The sequence below is a fragment of the Sciurus carolinensis genome, chromosome 8, assembly GCF_902686445.1.
Source record: "Sciurus carolinensis chromosome 8, mSciCar1.2, whole genome shotgun sequence".
NCBI classification, from domain to species: Eukaryota; Metazoa; Chordata; class Mammalia; order Rodentia; family Sciuridae; genus Sciurus; species Sciurus carolinensis.
In genome coordinates, this window is record NC_062220.1 from 102668754 (window position 1) to 102688942 (window position 20189).

At 39.1% G+C, this 20189-nt stretch overlaps 1 protein-coding gene and 1 non-coding gene across 2 annotated transcripts; one reads left to right on the top strand and one right to left on the bottom strand.

Moving 5' to 3' along the window:
• The first annotated feature begins 5488 nt into the window (after nucleotides 1–5488).
• On the top strand, nucleotides 5489–5560 carry LOC124992004 (small nucleolar RNA SNORD101). The gene has a single exon (XR_007110016.1). It is a non-coding gene; the product is annotated as a small nucleolar RNA SNORD101 (small nucleolar RNA).
• An 11199-nt stretch (nucleotides 5561–16759) lies between these two features.
• On the bottom strand, nucleotides 16760–19845 carry Purb (purine rich element binding protein B). The gene has a single exon (XM_047560877.1). It carries the CDS (start codon nucleotides 19701–19703, stop codon nucleotides 18768–18770), a length of 936 nt encoding a protein of 311 aa, XP_047416833.1. The 5' UTR covers nucleotides 19704–19845; the 3' UTR covers nucleotides 16760–18767.
• Between the last annotated feature and the right edge of the window lie 344 nt (nucleotides 19846–20189).

Sequence of the window (20189 nt, forward strand, 5' to 3'; positions counted from 1 at the left end):
AAAAAAAAAAAATGTTTGTTGAAAAGTATAAGATACTTAAAATAAGGTTTCTAATGCAGTCTGGTCACGTTTCCTATTGAATTTAGAACAAAAACTATCCCTAGGGAATCTGGCAACTTATCATAATTTATAAATGTATTTTTTAACTCTTGGTACTGGGGATTGAACCTCAGGTCCTTGAGAATATTAAGCAAGTACTCTTCCACTGAGCTACATCCCAGGTCATTTTATTTTACATTTTTGGAAACAGAGTCTTTTAAGTTGCCCAAGTTGGCCTTAAACTCGTGATCCTCCTTCCTCAGCCTCCCAGTAGCTGGGATTACTGTTGTGGGCCACTGCACCTAGCAAGTCAAGGCATTTACTTTTTTTTTTTTTTTTGGTGCTGGGGATATGAACTCAGGGCCTTGTGCTTGCAAGGCAAGCACTCTACCGACTGAGCTATCTCCCCAGCCCAAGGCATTTACTTTTTTGATTTCCAAGATCCTTTGTGAATCTAGCCTAGATCTACACTTTCTTCCATATGAAGAGATATGCAGTATGTACAAACAAAAGTATATTAAAAATTTAATTGTCTGAATATTTTTGGTTCTATTGACATTTTAAATTGGTTATTTAGTCATTTATGTCTCTAATACTTATTTTCCTGCAGAAATGCATCTTTCATGTGATCATTTTACTTGTTTTTCATAAAATTGCCTGCAGTCCTCTTTAAAGTTGTATTCTATGGTTAATACATTTAAAGTGTGTTAACCATATATTCATTTGAGATATATTAACCATACATTTCATTTGAAATTGTCCGCACCTTTGATCAACTCTTCTCTGTTGATTATAATGTTTTTGATAGGGAAATATTCTCTCTTCAGAGATATCTTAGCAGAGTAAGTTATGCTTCATGAAGGACATTCTCAATTCTCAGTTCTGATTATTTTTTTTGGATTGAAATGTACATACATTTCAGCCCAAATCTTTTCCCAGTCACTATCTTTTGACTTCACATATGTTTATAAAACAAAACTTCAAATAAATTTTCATTATGATTTCTTTTACTCTTTCACCAAATTTAGATGCTACAAAAATGATACATCTTAATTTTTTATTGAAATTATTATTATACTGATTATTGAATATTATTATTATTATACTATTATTATAGAATATAATTTTTTTTGTACTGGCAATTGAACTCAAAAGCACTCAGCCACTGAGTCACATTCCCAGGCCTATTTTGTATTTTATTTAGAGATAGGATCTCACTGAGTTGCTTAGAGCCTTGCTTTGGCTGAGGCTGGCTTTCGACTCTCAGTCCTCCTGCCTCAGCCTCCCGAACTGCTGGGATAACAGGCATGTGCCACCACACCCAGCTTAGAATATAAATTTTATTAATTGATTTATTTTTATTTTTTGTGGTGCTGGGGATTGAGCCCAGGGCCTTATACATGCTAAGCTAGTGCTTTACCACTGAACTATATCCCCAGTCCCAGAATATAAAATTTTTTTAATTTTTTTTTTTTTTTTTTTTTTTTTTTTTTTTTTTTTTTTTTTTAGATTTGGGTGGATACATACCTTTATTTTATTTTTTTGTGGTGCTGAGGATTGAACCCAGGGTCTCATGCATGCTAGGCAAACACACTGCCCCTGAGCCACAATCCCAGTCCCCAGAATATAAATTTTAATTCAACTAAAAATAGAAGTTGGGATATTTCAGAATAATCTCTTCTCTTGTTCAGTTTCCCTCTTTCTTTTGTAGAAATCAAGTTCAGTGTCTTCTATTTCCAAGTATTGCTTTCAATAGTCACAACTCCCCAGTGGTTTCAAAAGTTGAACTGACTTATATTTCAATTCATTGAATGTTTGGACGAAACATTTACAACTGATTTTAAATAAAATACAACCAAAATTTTAGAGGCCCCATGTACAAAAAAAAAAAAAAAAATCAATACACTACAGGTTGATTTTCAAAGGCTCAAAAATTACTAAAATAGAATAATGATGGGCAGCAAAGAGAGAAAACTGAACTGCCCTATGGAGGTACTTTTAAGTTTAATATCTACTTTATCACAGCAATTTTGCTTTTCTTGCTCCCTGTGGTGCTAATTAAAACCAGGGTCTCATGCATGCCATGCAAGCACTCTATCACTGAACCATATTCCCAGCCCACAACAATTTTGCATTTAGTTACTCTAAAGCTTACTAATATTTGACAGCTACATATTCTATTTATTCTATTTTAGTTGGTGGAATATCACAGCTTGCCCAGACGTCATTATAAATTGTGTGTACACTGCATTTTAAAAAAGTCTTTATTTTATTTATTGTGGTGTTGAGGATCAAACCCAGGGCCTCACATATGCTAGGCAAACATTCTACCACTGAGCCACATCCCCAGCTCTCCAAGTTCATTTATCCTCTGTTTTTGTGAGCCTTTTCACTGCTGTGAAGTAAAGGACCCAACCAGAACAATTGGAGAGGAGGAAAAGTTTGAGGGCTCATGGTTTCAGAGGTCTTAGTCCATTCATTGATAGCTGGCTCCATTCTCCCGGCTCAAGGTGAGGCAGGACATCATGATGGAAGTGTGGTGGAAGGGAAGCAGCTCACATGATGATCAGAAAGCAGAGGCAGAGAGCTCCACTTGCCAGACATAAATACCTACCCCAAAGCCACGCCCCCAATGCCCCACCTTCTCCAGCTACACCCCAGCTGCCTTCAGTTACCAATTAATCCCGTCAACTGATTACTTCACTGATTGGGCTAAGACTCTCACAATCCAATCATTTCCTCTCTGAACCTTCTTTCATTGTCTCACAGGTGAGCTTTTGGGGGACACCTCAAATCCAACCCATAACATCCTTTATAGATTTTTAAGTTTATTAAGTATATTTTTGTACCACAATACTACACTCCAATGTTAAACTGGTATTACCAACAAAAGGAATTTTATCTTATTTGTTGAACTTTTTAACTAATTCCTTTCCATTTTGCTCTTCTACTACTGGTGACTGAACCCAGGGGCACTCTACCTCTAAGCAACATCTCAGCCCTTTTTTTAAAAAATATTTTATTTTGAGACAGGGTTTGACTAAGTTTTGAGGCTGGCTTCAAAATTACAATTCCCCTGCCTCAGCCTCCTGTCTTGCTTGGGCTTACAGGTTGTGCCACCTTGCCTAATTTAGCCATTCAGATGATATCAGGTTGTTTCACTTTCAACATTGGTTATGAGAACAGAGTAAAAATTTTGAACTTCACCAGAATTAGTGAAGATTTTTTTTAATTAAAAAAATCATAAAACAGGCATCACATATCTGTAAATTCTTTTGTCAAAGTAGTCTATGAATTAACAGCCATTGCTTTAGTTTCTGTATGGGCATAGGAAAAATTGGAATTGAAAAAGAGTGAAATTTCCCCGTGTGGTGGTACATACCTGTAATCCCAATGGCTCAGGAGGCTGAGGAAGGAGAATTACAAGTGTATAAGTCAGCCTCAGCAACTTAGTGAGGTCCTGAGTAATATGGTGAAACCTTGTCTCAAAATAAATATTAAAAAGGGCTGGGTTATGGCTCAGTGGTTAAGCACCCTTGGGTTCAATCTCCTGTGCAAAAAAAAAAAAAGAAAAGAAAAGAAAAAAAGAAAGAAAATGAGTGAAATTAAAATGAGTGAAATTTTAAAAGTAGTTAAGTGAGAAATCTTGCTTCACAGAGTGATTTGTAAATGTACCTTCTGTATGATTTAAATCATTGTTTCTGGGAAAATTTTATTTAAAATAATTACTAATTTTTGAAGTAGATACTGATACTTCTACAGCAGATTTGTGTCTGCTGGTTTTCCTGTGGTTGTTGATCTTGATAAGGTACGGATGTGTGCGTCTACAAAAATTTTGTGCAAGTTACATGTAGAAATAGAAATTCAGTATTCACTCATTAAAAAAAAAAAACAAAAAAAAAAAAAAAAAAAAAAAAACCAGGAATTGAATGCAGGGGGGCTTAACCACTGAGCCACATCCCCAGCCCTTTTTCATATTTTATTTAGAGCCAGGGTCTCGCTGAGTTGCTTAGGGCCTCACTAATTTACTCAGGTTGGCTATGAACTCACAATCCTCCTATCTCTGTCTCCTGAGCCATCAGGATTACAGGCATGTACCACTGTGCCCACCCTCACTCAGTTTTTATTTTTAAAACTCACAGTTGCCAAAGGGTTTATTGCAAAGTCAAAAGCATTATCATATAACAAATAGCTACAGATACCTACCACATAATAAATGATGAAATCACTGTAGCAAGTACATTTAGAGTTCTCTCCATACATAGTTCACACATTGATCCCACATAACACCTCAATATTTCTCCAACCATTATCAATACAGAAAGAATGAGGTGTTCTCGACCACCCCAGGTGCACTTTGTTCTATCAGCAAGTGCCTTCCATGATGATTTGACAGGGAAGTTTGAAAAGTGTCTGGCACAGAGAGGTTATTACTGGTCTTTTTTCAAATTTAACCAGACATTCAGGTGAGAACTCTGTTTGTTAAATACAATAAAACAGCATGACAAACTAAGGAATAAAAAGCAGAAGTCCATGTTTATTTCAGTAAAAGGAAAGTGAAAAATCTGGAGCTGAGGAAGAGTACTTGCCTGGCATGCATAAGGACCTGGGTTTGATCCCCAATGACAAAATACAAACTGGGACAAATACTAAACGATTGGGACACTAAGCCAACAGTCAAAACAGGACTTTCCAGGACAAATGCTACTCAGAGTAAGGACAGGATGGCAGAGACAGGATGAAGACCTCTTGATCTCCTTTCTATATTATTTCAATTTTGAACCATGTAAATGTATTATCTATTTTATAAGTTGAACTACAAAAAGCAAGATGTAGAACAGTGTACAGAATGCCAACATCTGTGGGCATATGTTTATTTTTATTTTTTAAAAAGCCCTACTTGACTATAATTATTCTTTTAAAAATGTTTTTATTAGTACATTAATTATACATCATAGTGAAATTCATCATCATATTCATACATACACAGAACATAATTTTCTCCATTACTTTTCCCTTACCTCCACTCCTCTCTCTCCTTGATCCCCTTTTTCTACTTCACTGATCTCCCTTTTATTTATTTGTTTTTTATTTTTGAATTATCTATAATTATTTCTTTTTTCTTTTTCTTTCTTTTCTTTTTCTTTTTTTCTTTTCTTTTTTTTTTTGGTGCTAGGGATTGAACCCAGGGTTGCTTTACTACTGAGCTACAGCTCTAGCCTTTTTATTTTTTATGTTGAGACAGGTTCCACTAAGTAGCTGAGGGGTTTGCTAAATTGCTGAGGTTGGTCTTGAACTTGCAATCCTGCTTCAGCCTCCCCAGTTGCCATCAAGCCCAGGTCCTTATGTGTGCCATCAAGCCTGGCTATAATTACTCTTTTTAAACAGTATTCTGAGGCTCTTCAAAATTTGACTTGTAATCAGTAAAGATATCAAAAAAGAAGGAAATATTTGCATGATGAGTTAAATTGTTGGATACTCTTCACCTCTTTTATGAGTGAGATATAACAGTCTGACAAAAATGTAGGGAGAAAAAAAATCCTTTAAAAAATCCACAAGGAAATACATGGTCATACCAAGTAAAAAATTTCTCAGCTTGCTATAAATGAAAAGAAGGTTAGGACAATGGTATATTTATAATAGTTCAACACAAAACTTTGGACAAAAATGCATAACAAACCTAAGGTTTGGTCATCGGAATTCACTTTTCAGGTCTTCACTATAGGGAACAAAGGACCAAGAGCCCCAGCTCCTGTGCTTTTCTCACAGTTTTGCCAGCGTACCTTCAGCTTGGGTTCCCAGAAGTGGGATTGCTTGTTTAAAGGGTAAGAGGTGTGTGTGGTGCGGGGAATACCAGGTTTTGAAACAAGGGCCTCACTCATGCTAGACAAGTGCTTTACCATTGGGCTACATCCCCAGACCTTTTCATTTTATTTTGAAACAAGGTTTCACTGGGTTGTCCAGGCTGACCTTGACCCTGCTGATCTTCCTGCCTACACCTCCCAAGTAGCTGGATTTATAAGTATGTACCCCCATGCCTGGTCTAAAGGGTAACTTTGTAGGTAATTTTGGAGATATTGCCAAATTATTTCATAGGGTATTGTGCATTTTCACAGGAATATGTGAAAGGGCCCATTTCCTTAGAGAATCACCAATGGAGTTTGTTATCAGACTATTTGTATGTTTTTCTCATTCGATAGATTAAAAATACTATCTTAGTATAGTTTTCATTTGCATTTATCTTATTATCAGTGATATTGAATATGTTTTCAATATGATTATTATGGACTACTTGTATCTCTTTTGTTATGTATTTTCTGTACCTTTCTCATATAAATTTATGATTTACTTTTATATATCCAGAATCTTTAGGATTCAAATAAAAAAATTTTGAACCAGGCTGGTGGTGTACTCCAGTAATCCCAGCAACTGGGATGTTGAGGCAGGAGGATGGCAAATTGGAGACCAGCCTCAGCAATTTAATGAGGCACTAAGCAATTTAGCAAGACCCTGACTCAAAATTAAAAAACAAAACAAAACAAAACAAAACAGTTTTTAAAAAGGCCTGGAGATGTAGTTCAATGGTTAAGCACCTCCTGGTGCAATCACTGGTACCAAATCAAACAAACAACAAAAGACCCAGAAACTGTCATGGCAGAATGTTCATATTCTTTATTGTTGCTGTTCTTCAGTCATAAGTAAGTCTATAATGTCACAGAATGAATCTAGCACAGGACACTGAAACATTGCCAGTTGTGGAAGGTAGTTCAGTTCTTCTGGAAGCCTGGATCAGTCTGGAGTATTTAATGGGATCACTGCCTTCCTAGAATCTGTTAGCATTTATGGAAATTTGCCAAAGAGTACTTTTTGAGGGGAAGGGGCAGTATTAGGGTTGAACCCAGGGACACTTTCCCCTTGAGCTATATCCCTAGTCTTTTTTGGGAAGCAGGAGTACTGAGTATTGAACTCAGGGGCACTCAACCACTGAGCCATATCTCTAGCCTTATTTTGTATGTTATTTAGAGACACGGTTTTACTGAGTTGCTCACTGCCTTGCTTTTGCTGAGGATGGCTTTGAACTCGTGATCCTCCTGCATCAGCCTCCCAAGCCACTAGGATTACAAGCATGTGCCACTGAGTCCAGCTCAGTCCTTTTTATTTTTATTTATTTTTTAAAAATTTGAGACAAGATCTCTCTAAGTTGCTGAGAGTCTCACTTATTTTCAGAGACTGGCCTTGAACTTGTGATCCTCCTGCCTCAGCCTCCTGGGTCATTGGGATTACAGGGGTACACTATCATACCCAGCAGTTAGTACTTTCTTCTGGGCATTAAATGACTGTTCTGATTATACATGAACTGTGTTCCTTGTATCAAGTGCAGTGAAAACATCACTCTTCCTGATTACAGAATCCTGGAAAGACCACGTTTGGGCTCAGTGGGGGTGTGGGAAGGTCAGTGTTAATCCTAAGTCTGTACTTGTCCATTGTTGGGCATAATGACTTGAAGAATGGCTGACACCTCCACCTCTGCTCTAGAACACACTCTAGCAGTGATGTTTGGTCTGGCTCTAAAAGGGCAAATAAGAGCAGATCATGGGGAAAATGGAAAAGACAGCCCTCTTACAGATGGTGAACTTAGAAGACCAATTAGTAGGTATGGGGGAAGAAGCACTACAATGAAAATCCGAATTCCCAAACTTATTTCTGTCTTAAGTCTTATCTACAGAGGACAAAACCTGAAACTGATGAAGGTTTGGGAGATAAAAGCATTTGAATCCATAAGAGAGCTTGCAGTCCTCTACAAGAAAAGGTATGGTATCATATGAGGAGCAGACAAATGAGATCATACTGTCCTGATGAATCACTTTCCTGAGTGATGTCACCAGCTGGGTTTTCACTGCCAGGAATTCAGCAGCTGCTGCACTAGAACATTCTGCATTGCTGACAGCAGCTTTTCTTCTCTCAGAAAACTGTTTTCTACCATTCTTTAGAGCATCCCAGCTATATCGTGGGATCCCAGCTATATGCATCTATAGGGTGAAGAATCCACCATTATGTTCTAAACTGTTCATTATAGGGGACCCAATAAATGTAAATGAATATAAGGATAGGGGCACAGCTCAGTGGTAGAGCATTTGCCTAACATATGCAATACCTTGGGTTCAATCCACACATCACCAAAAAAAAAAAAAAAAGTAATGAACATAGATACTCTTTTTGGTGGGGGGCGGGGTGAATTCCTGGTCAACACTTTGACACCAGGAACAGACACTGAAGGTCATATAACAAATAAACCCAACAAAATGTCTTATTCCTCAACACTAGTCTCTTAACACAGAAGCTTAGGACAACTAAGGACAACTGGATCCCAGTACTATTCCAGTCAAAGAATTCTTATCAGAGAACCACTTAATTTAGTGACTTGTTCATTTTAAATGCAAGTCATTTACCTGAAAACGAAATACGCACCTTTACAGAATAGAACAGATATATGAAATGCAAACAGAAAATGCTCTAAACATCAGAACTAATAAAAATACATTTTTCTCTCAACTCTAGAGGCTCAAGAGTTTTCACTTCATCAATAGAGGTGTATTTATTCATGCCTGACTGATTGTAGCCTAAAGCAAGAATTAAATTATTTTTCAACTTAATTTCTGCATAAGAGTTGTGGATCTTATGACACAGTTTAATGAAAAAGTATGTACATTAGAAAACACTTCAGGAAATAGCCATCAATGTGCCTAATCTTTCTTTATCAACGAACCTGTTAATAAATTTTCTCAGCATATGTCAATACATACATGACTGTGATGACCACTCAACATTGTTGAGATTTTAGAAATCCTCCATCAGAATGTGTGCTAAATTGTTTAAAAACAATACATGAGGGTCGGCTTTAGCTCAAGCAGTTACTTCCTCATACCGAACTTTCCATTTGTCTAAAAACAGTACTTATCCTTAAGGAATGGGTTTAGAGAAAGAGGGCACATTCATTTGTTTCTTTTTGGTGATTCTATGCTATTCACATTTGTTAAAATGAGTGTGCATTAATTCTGTAATTTAAAAAAAAACTTGGAGAATATAACTATAGTGAGAGGGAGGGAGGGAGGGAGGGAGGGAGAGGTGGGGGGGCAGAGAGAGAGAGAGAGAGAGAGAGAGAGAGAGAGAGAGAGAGAATAAGTGCCCATCAATTATGAGTGAGTACTGAATAACTGAGGTAAAGAATAGGCTGATTTTAAGAGTGGGTGGGCAGTTGGAGGCTGCTTGGAGGGATTCCTGAAGGAGTCCTGAAGCTGGGGAAGTCCTCAGGTCAGACCTGTTTCCTACAGGTTTGAGAGACTTAATCCATCCTCTCCAACCTCTATTCCACAGATTACCTGTGGGACTCCTGATCTATGGTTGAATAAATGGTCTATCATTTACTCTTATTTATTAACTTGACTATTTCTTGGCTTGAGACCAAGGATGGGGGTGAAGGTGGGAGAAGCAGAAAACAGAGGTTATTTTTAGGTCTTTTTTCCTATCACCAATTACACAGTTTCTGTCTAGTTCTTTTGCAATGTGACTTTAGAACCATTTGTGCCTTGGTAAAGGAAAAGACGATTTAACATAAGCTGTTAAAGGTGCAAGCTGGTACTTTTAATTGATTTGGGTATTCTAGGTATTCTAGGCTGTTCACTCTGATAGATTATAGCATTTTCTTTATTGGTCTTTGATCCAAATGAATCAAATCAGTATGTTCTTTTTCTTTTTTACTTTGGGAAACATTTTTTCCCAGATACCACATCTGGAAAATGTTGGTAGGTGGGACCCACAATTTCTTTGTCTGCCTGCTTTTCTGCAGTAACCACGAGGTTCTGCAGTTTTGTGGAGTACCTGTGGATTTGTGTTATCTCAGGCTCACAGCATAGGAATGAATGAGAAGTTTGTCCTTTCTGTTACTGTATGGTTTCAGATAAAAGAAGGTAAGAGAGTTGGCTTGGATGTAAGTTCCCTCCTATTATTAATTTGGACACCTTAATTGGGTCCACTGAGAGGTCTACATAAAGTACCGTGGATGTGGAAGAGAACTTATATCTTGTGGGAAAAATAGTTTCAATGGAGCTCTCTCCTGTAAGGAGTTGAGGCCTGGTCAGGAATGAACCTGTGAATCAAATTATCTATTCCCTAGTTCATTTTCTTTTCTTTTCTTTTTTTTTTTTTTTTTTTTTTGGTGGTGGTGGTGGTAGCTGGGAATTGAATCCAGGGCTTTTTGCAGGCTAAGCAAGTGCTCTACCACTGAGCTACATCACCAGCTAGGGAGACTGGCTCTTATCAAACCTTTCTCCTTGACTCTAAGTTCCATTTGAACTACGTACCATGTATTTCACACCTATAGCTACCCAATTATTAACTGAATGATAAATTCTGACCTAAGAATGGTTAAAGATTTTGGTACTGACCACCAGGTGGCTCTCCTTTCCTCAAGTCCCACTGGCTTCTCTGGGAGGCTGAACACGCCTCCAGACCTGAAGAATTTTTTATGTGAAAGATACCCAGAATCACACTAGAAACTTAGGAGAGTCAGGGATAGAACCTAGCTTACAACTTTTAACAATACCAAAACTACAAAGAATTCGTTCCTATTCCTTGAGGTATTGGCTCCGAGTTAGCTCTTCAGTCACAACCTATGTTCCTTCAACTTTAGCAGTGATGAATATCACATCTAAAAAATTCAAGCCATTGCTGATAGTGAGAGGAATTGTGTGCTTACCGTCGTGAAAATTTTTCAATTTCTAACATGATAGCTATGAAAGAAAAAACCTATTTGGGGTATTCAGTATAAAGGGGTTTCTGAGACTGAAATTTGACTCTCTGGACAGGATCTAGGAACACTATTTCATTTTTCCTTTAGAGAAGACTGGTCTAATTTACTTCCTAAGCATTCAGTTACAATGTTGAAAAACAAGGGAACATCTGGGACAGCAGTTTTTCGTAGCTATTATAAATGACAGGAAAGATAGGGGAAGCAAGTGGCTTGTTTGAATTTCAGACTAAAGCGTAAAACTAATTTGCAATTTTTATTTAGACTGCACTAGTTAAGGGTTATAGGAACTCAGTTCTAAAACTGGCTATAGTTCAGATAAAATGTGCAATGATTTTGAAGTCACAGCCTATAGCAACTCCCTCAAACCCATACCCATTTGTAAGCTACCACAGATGGTACCCGCCCCCCCACCATGTAATTCCTTAAATAAGAGACACTGGCACAAGATTGTCATTCACTTTTCTGCATACTTTATTTGTTACAAACATACAATTTTTAAATATAGACTGTAAAACTCCATTTGCAAAAGTCTGCTATTGTAAGGAGTGCACACCAGCAGGAAGGATTCTTAAACTTTTTTCTCTATGAGTTTTTCTGTCAGTTTTGCTAGTTAGTGGTAAATACGGGACCCGCCATTTACAGACCTGTCTGAAGCTTCTGGCTGTATTCACATTGCTCTTTTGAAGCAGCCCTGCTCCTCTCAAAATTGATCAGAATCTGAGCTTCAACCTACAGGCAGTGAGATCAACAGCCCGTCTGGACTCTGCTTTTGAACGGTTTTCAGGAAGTGTGATTTCTGAATGGGTACTGCACTTCACGGATTTGTTTGAATTGCCCATGCAGCTCTATGTTTGTTAAAGTGCATTCTTCTTTTAAAAAATAAGCAAGAGGAATAATCTTTACTCTTTAACCAAGGTACTTAAAAAAATGAACTTTTTGGTCTCTCAGCAGATATTCCCAAATTGATCCTATCACTACATATTTTAGTGTTCTATTTACAAACATTTATAGGGTTACAGGTGGAGGGGACCTTATAAAATTAAAGGTGCAGCTTCACTTGAAGCAGAAATCAGCTCTAAAAATTTATACATAGGCATACACACTTGGTTTACAATGCATAATAAGCATGTTGGTATTTACAGAGACTGAAGACACCCCCCCCCCCAAAAAAAAAAAACCTTTTAAAGTAATTTCCAACCTAAACTCTTAATTGTACATCTAGATCAGGAAGCTGTCTCCTGCTATCAAGATTTGGTTTTAAATCATTCAAATTATTTCTGTAGAGTCTCTACTGGCAAAACACCAGTCCCAGCTTTGGAGTGAAGAGCCTATCTAAGGAAGCCACTGGTAGACATGATTGGCAGTAAGGATTTCTTATTGAACAGAAAGTGTGTTATCTGGAGCTGTATCAGAAGACAGATGATTTTATAAAATGCTCTTGGAAAGACATTTGCATGAAGGTTCAAAAGGAAGAATAAATGCCAACTAATAAAATTATTCTAAGACCTCAGAAAAAGAGTCCAAATAAGTGATAATCTTAGTTACTATTCATATATTGACAAGTCATTGAAAAATAACTCAAATATACTTGTCTGCTACCAAAATGTGCAAAACATGGACTCTCTATAAGGTATATTGATAATGATTTAAAGTCAGTTTCTAGATTTTTGCTGTTATCCATAGGCTTTTAGAAATTCTGAGAACTTTTGTACACAGGGGTGAAATATGGGCTGGGAGAAAAGGGTTTACGCCTAATATCAGTTTAAAATGAAACTCGCAAATTTCTACAACACAAATGCATTTAGTGACATAATTATGTTCCTTAATTTTCTTCGGGCTCTTCCTATATTTTTGCCTGTGAAAAAGAAATTTTAAAAGGAAAGAAACAAACCACTTGCCATTTTATTTCCAAATATTAAGATTTTACTAACCAGCCTGATCTTGCAACACAGGGTACAAAATATTTTGCCTTTAAGAAATAAGATATGGTCTAAATAAATTTTGAGTTAGTCATTAAAGTTACTGAAGGTAGGAAAAAAAAAGATAAACTCATGCCTTCTGTAATATGCTAGTGGACAGCAAATACGTCTATAGCTTTCTCTCTAATACTCTGGACTCCCATTTCATCACACACAAAAAAGGTATGATCAGCCCCCTTTTATCCATGTCACTGGATATTAGATATAACACGGGAAATAAAATTTGCTTACATTCAAAATCTGTTAATTAAAAGCACAATTAAAATATCTCATCAAATTTTGTTAGAAGCATTTACAGGAAATGTTTTGGTTTTTAATAAAGCTCTGCTCTCCCTTTGTTAGAAGTCCTACTGAAAAATGAAACCAGCAATATGGAATTTGCTATTGTTTCAATGTAGCTTTACCTATCCCAAATGGAATGTCTAATTCAAGAGGCATGAGTTAGATTTGTAAGTGAAAGTAAAAGATTGTGAATAGAGGAGATTACATTGATGGCGTATTCCCTACATCTCGAAATATAAAATACATTCAAAAAGGCCTTACTTAGATCAGGGGTACAGATACCAATTGTGAATCACTAGGGTATAGGTCTTCAGGATGCAATTTTTCCAAATTTAATTTTCAGTACTGACAAATGGACCATATTTGTTAAAGTAAAAGTGCATTAAATCCACTAGTAATAAAACTAGGTTTTGAGACTGAAGACTGGGAAAGGCAACTTTAAATAACAAAGTCAGATATTTCAATAGAACTCACCATTCGAGTCCAGCTATTTCTTGAAACTTCTGGGGACTAACGTTTAAAAATTAATGACTTTTTCTATTTAAAAATGGGAAATGAAGTTATAATTCACCATTTCCACCTTACTATCTGGAATTTCAAATGGGAAATAATCACATAACTTTTTTTCTTTTTTGTCTATATCTTAAGGTAAACATGGTTCTTTTTTTCTTTTTTCTTTTCTACAAACTATCTCCCCCCCTCCCCAGCCCCACCCACACACCCAATATTCATTATATTGAATGGGAGTTGTAACTCTTTAGGAAGACAGCTAATTGATTTACAGTACTCTAAAACTAACCCTGAAAACTGATAATCTCATTCATTTACCATAACTTCAGTGCTGTTGTTGACAGAAAAGAAAAAGTTACCTTAAGGCTCAAGGGAAAGTAACTTATTAATTTGTGAATGCAGCATTGTTTACTCTCCCAATCCATTGGAAACTAGCAAAATGCATTCTGGATCAATAATACAAACTTTCTAACACTAGCAAAGATTTCTACTCTTCTTACATAGAGTTAGAACAATATTCATAAGCAGATTATCTAGGGGAGCCTGAGAAACCATGATCCACATCACACAAGGATTCCATGTATTTCATGATCAAAAAGTGCTTTATCTTTGAGAACTGTGTCAGGGTTAAAATGGAAATTTACAATGCAAAATCACTTGACACTTTTTCAAGTGATTTACAAAGTGGAAAAGGAGCAAAAGGATGAAGGCTCTGCTCTCTGAACAGGCCTTATGCATGTGACTTTTAGGGTGCACTAAATTAAAACTGTTTTAAGAATTATTAACAGTGGATTTTTCACCACTAAATTCTAAAACCTGAGATTGGACATCAAAGCAGTCAACTTTGTAACTCATCAGAGCAATTCTGATACTTCCTAAAAACAGAAGAAAACTCAATTGAATTAACTCCAGGGTCAAAAACATTAACTTTCCCCAATCAAAAAGGAGACTGATCAAACACATTATACTAAGAGTGCTGCAGAATGACAACTCTCAGCAAACAAGTCATTTCTACATAAGCAAAAAAGTCACTTCTCTCCTTCCCCTTCTTACTGATCAAGGCCACACTATTTTCAAATGAATATCTACTGAGAGATCAGTTGTGCATTGGACAAAGTACCATAATTGGGTTAAAAATGAAAACAAAATTTACAGTGAAGAATACTTATGTGCATGGCTTACACACTTCAGCTTAATTTCATCAACCTCGAGAGCAAGGTAGATGCAAACAGTCACCTTGTGTAGATTACAGTCTACACCCCTGTAAAGCCAGTCAAGGTCACATTTAACAAAGCATCCTCAGCAACTATAGTGCTTGAAGTGTGCAGCCGTTTACAGACCACTCAATATGAGGGCATTATTATAACCAGCCTCTTTTGCCCACAACCCTGCATTTTCAGATAAGACAGGATAATTGTTTTGTTTTGAGAAAACCGAAGCTTGAATCTCTTAAAAGACCTGCAATTTACTGCACAGTGATCCAGAGGTAACAAAGGAATCAGGTTAATGGCTGCCTGCACCAAAAGCCTCTCAATCATTTTGCAGTAAATAATTATGGAAAGTGACATGACAAGTAGCCATGTGTGTATCACAGCTACGTCATTTATACCACCTATATGCCTCCAACAGTTACATAGGGTGTCTGGGTTTTTGGTTTGGTTTTCACTTAGATTTTTGGTGCCATACAGATTTAAGTTTTGATTTGTGCAGCATATGCACTGAAAAACTTGCTGACTAGAACTGCTGTTCCACTAGCTAAAATGATGGGTAGGGACAATAGAAACCAGAAAGGAGTAATAAGATCTCTTCACAGATTTTTACTCCTTATTCTGTTCCTAAAAGTTACTTCTCATCTCTACAGCTACAGTAGTTTAAGAAACAAACCTTCCACCAATTATTTTAAAAGGAGTTTTAGTTCCCTACTTTTCAGGAATATAACTATTTTGATTATCTGGGAAGTTTGCCAGATTAAAACACAACCTCTAAATAGTCCATAGTAGCAGTTGAATAACAAAACAGAAAAGTTGGTTGTTTTCCATAGTTTATACAATGCCAACAAAGACCTTAGTAAGTTAATATCTGTGAACGAATCTCTATACTTTGCTGATTTCTATTGCCCCTAGTCACTGGAATAAGGATCAGTGAAATGCTACAATTAATCCACATCCTTCTGCAATCTTCCTACAGTGGGAAGAGAGGCCATGAACCACCCCCTGCAGGAGAAATAAACCTTAGAGATTGGTTAAGACTTAAAAACCCACCACTATGACATTTATCACTTAATCTTACATAGGCAGGTCAAAATTTTAATATAAATTACTTTTGCCAACACATAGCTTATGCATTCTTTGCTCCTTTTTTTGGAGGATTCTCAAATTGATATCTAAAGATTTACATATGATATATTACTGTTATATGGTCTAATGACTAAGAAAATTTCTCTGGTAACCAAAGCTGATGCCATATATGGTAGTGTTCTTGGCATATACTCTATATGCCTCAGACCACTTCCACATTCTTTCTATTCAGCTAATTATAGCTTAGTAGCCACTGGTGAAGGATTGTGAAGACCCTGTCATTTCTACAGAATAGAAAGGCAAGGCTAGTTACTGCAATTCAGCCAAACAAAAAGAAAAGAAAAAATAAACCAACCCCTTGAAAAGGAGAGGTACTGCACCTTTGCAAAATTGAACTGGCTCACTGCAGCTGAGCAACAGAACCACCACTGAAGCAAGAAAACAAGTTGGTCTATACAGGAATTGTACATGGTTTGAAAAGGAAAAAGTTACAGCAATCAACTAATAGCTGCAACCTTAATTTTCATTGCTGCCTCAGAGTTTGAAACTTAAAAGTTTCTGCAAACCTAATGCTAGCTTCTCAGCTCCTTTACTAAAACTAGGAATTTATTCTCCGCAGCAAAGAAATGAACACTCAAAACACATAGGTAAATACAGCAGGACATTATTGAAAACAGCTGCCTTGTAGTACAAAATACAGTACAAGTATACGGATGTCATTAAAACATCAAAAATACTATTGCTCCCATACAATTTAGGAAACATTCTTTGCAACGGAGAAAAATTTAAAAGAAAAGCTTTAAAAAAATCTGTTTAAAAATTCTACTGTGGATGATGAAGAGTAGAGAAATAGTCTGAAAAGGGCACCAATGTTTGTGGCTCTTCCACTTTTTTTTTTTTTTTTAATCTAAGATCAACAATATTCTGAATCATAGTCTATGTTTTAAAAAAGCCTAATTTTATATACACATTTCCCTCCCTCTCAGCCACAAATACATGAAACGACCTTTTTGTATATTACTTATTTACCAATAAATACAAAAAGATTGTATAGATTGAATAATACCAAAATAAGATAATAAAAAGGATATGCAATAAATTAAAAAGGCAGCTCAAATAAAGGGCAGGCATGCAGTTAAAAAAAATACTAAGATTGTGGAGGTGGGGTTACTTGCCTCCTGGTTGAGAAGGTGTCACACAAAGAATACCTGAAAACTTTGGAAAGAACATTAGCTCCCATTCAATTCAAAGTTACCTAGGTCTATGACACTTCTAGGAATACCTTTTGATGGGGTTGGGATTAACTTGATTAGTAAAAATCATTTCTACTGAAAATCCATTTTAAAATATAGAAGAGGCGATCCTTGAAAACCCCAACTTTTATTCTTGAAAGACAGCTGGATAAACTGGCAAAAGCCAGTTTGTTGAAATTTCAAGATGGTATAAAAATGCTTCCAGGATAAAGTCAGCATATTCACCTTCACTTCAGTTCCATTCACAGATGGATTTCAGCTTCCACCAGGAGCACTGCTTGAATCACTCATCCATCATTTGCTAACTTTGATTGTGAGGTACTGATACAATGGATCAAGTTCTTAAAATTTTACTTTAAAAGAATAAATGATGCTGGAATTCTGGACCTGAGGATCTTTAGTATTGAACAAATCCACAGATTAAACTGAAGGTAAATTAAGACTTCAGTTTTGGTTATTTCCAACTTTTCTGTGAGGATGGATGTATATTCCATTAAAGCTCAGGCTTGTAGCCACACTGTTCCTTTAACAGGTAATTGTCAAGTTTTACGTTTAAAATGCAGCCAACCAGTGGCTGTAACAGCCGAATTAGCCATAATTCACTGGCTCATGTTGTGGAGCCATAGGGATCTGGCTCTCATTCATACCTAAGCCATTTCTTGGTAATGACCTCCATATTTAGAGATCAAGGGAAGAACTTTAGTGAGCAGCAACCAATCCACTCAAACAGTTTGCCTTGTGCTTTATGCCTGACTTCTTGTGCCTACCTCAGCAATCCCCAATGTAAAATTGCTTTTGTTTTTCAAAAATTTTGCAAACTTTAAAACTATTTTAGCAATGGATTCTAGTTCAAGCATTGACGTCTGAATTTATCTGCATCCCGGAAAACAATTCTGCAAAGAAAAGACACGGGCCTTGGTCCAGGTTCCATGCAAAACCATTTTTTAAAAAATGGATCCAATCTGTTTCTATATTCTCCAATGGCTTCTTGAATTCTTTTGCCCTGTCCATGATTATGTGAAGTTGCATTCCTTTTCATAAACCTGAACCCTCAGAACTGGGTAATTGCAAAGGCCTTTCTTCTCAAGGATTCTATGAAGATCTAGATCCAAAACGCTGATTTCAATGGATGTGAAGGGATAGACACTGCAATAGTGAGGCCTGGAGAGATCTTTAGATTACCCAGGTACGACACAAATTTAACTGTTATCAATGGGTGGATCTGGGTAACTCAGACGTGTTTTTTGGCCCAGACGTTTGAACATCTATCCCTTCCAGGGTTTTCCTGATGGGTTTAGGAACCTCAGTTGGGAAACAACAGAAGCTGAGACTTTCGCGCAGGTGAGGAGACGCTGTTGTCCTCTCTTTGCAGGTTGCTGTCAGTTCCTTAGAACTTTACTGCTTTTCTCTAATTGTCCGTGACTGTTCTCTTTCGGTTATTTCTCTTAACTATATTATTTGTTATTTTGCTTTCTCCCTTTGCAGCCTCCCTTGCTCCCTTCTGCACTAGCTCACTGGAAGTTGAGCAGGAAAGGGAACTTTCTAGCCAAGGGGATGGTGGTGGGGTAGGGGAGGCCGGTAGGGGAAGCTGCCCATTTCAATCCTCATCCACCTCCTCACCCTCGGATTCGTCGCCGCCGCCACTGCCCCCACCGCGGCGCTCATAAAGCTTATCCCTCTGTCGCTCCTGGATTTCTTTCATCTCATCCGCATACCGGCAAAAGGCGCCTCCAAACTTGCCCCAGGCCTTGAAGGGCACGGTGATGGCGTTGCGGTAAGACGGCTTCACCTCGCTCACGCGCAGAAACACCCCGTACTTGTTGCAGCCCACGTCGAAAAAGAAGCGCTTGGAGTCCACCGTAATGGAGGTGCCCTCTGGGAGCTCCCCGTATAGGCCACCCCCGGGGCCGCCAGCACCGCCCCCAGGGCCGCCGGTCAACTCGTCCTCCTCACCGCCGTAGTCGTCGATGAGCTTGGCCAGAGCATCGCGGAACTCGATGAGGCCCTGTGCTGGCAGCGCGATGGTCTGACCGCTCTGCAGGCCGCCGGGCCCGGGCCCCGCGCCGAAGCCGCCGCCGCCACGGTTGACCGTCTGGCGTATGCGCAGGAAGCGACCGCGCTGGTTCTCCTTCAGGTCCAGGTAGTACTTGCGGTTCTCGCGCACCAGGAACTCGCTCTTGAGCGCGCGCCGCGGCCCGCCGCCCTCCTCGGCGCCCGCCGCCAGCTGCTCGGGGCTGCTGGGGCCCAACTGCGCGTAGTGCTCGATGAAGTCTCCCAGCGAGTCGCGAAACTCGGCGGCCACCGCCATGGACAACGTGAGACGGCTCTTGGAGCCGCCTGCGCCCACCTCAGCGATTTTGAGGAAGCGGCCCTTGGCGTTCTGCTTCACATCCAGGTAGAAGCGTTTGTTCTGGATGTCCAGCCGCTTCGAGGCCAGCTCCTGCGTCTCCTGCTCGCCGCCGCCGCGAGGCGCGGACTGGAAGCCGCCGGGCCCGCCGCCGCCGCGCTCGCTGCCGCTGTCGCCGTCCGCCATCTTCTCGGCCGCCGCCTCGCCGCCGCCCGCCGCGCTCGCGCCCCCGCCCTCCGCCCTGCGGCTCGCGCTCCGGGGCCCCCCAGCCTCGCCCGCGGCTCCTCACGCGCGCCCGCCGCTCATCGCCGGCCGCCGCCGCCCCCCATCGCCTCCGCGCCCCGCCCCCGCGGCTTCCGCGCAGCACGGCCCGCTTCCGGCGCGCGGCTTCCCGTGACGTCACTCCACCCGCCCGCTGCCGCCTCTGGCCGGAAGCTCCGTGCGCCACGACGGCGCTGGCGCAGATGTGACGTCATGGGCCGCGCCAGGCGGGAGGCTCGGTAGGGGCGGGCCTTGCAGGTTTCTGAATTATTGGCCTGCTTCTTCTGTGCTCTAGTGTTTGTGGCACACTCTGATTACATCTGGTTAATGTCTTCATCCCTTCGTCCTACGGGTGCCCTCGGCTCCCGCCCGCACGCGGCACTGTGGACGGGACTCTGCCCCAGTCTATGA

Bases quoted from the DNA above. Each gene is read 5' to 3' on its own strand.
- Purb (XM_047560877.1), bottom strand. From the start codon at position 19,703: ATGGCGGACGGCGACAGCGGCAGCGAGCGCGGCGGCGGCGGGCCCGGC.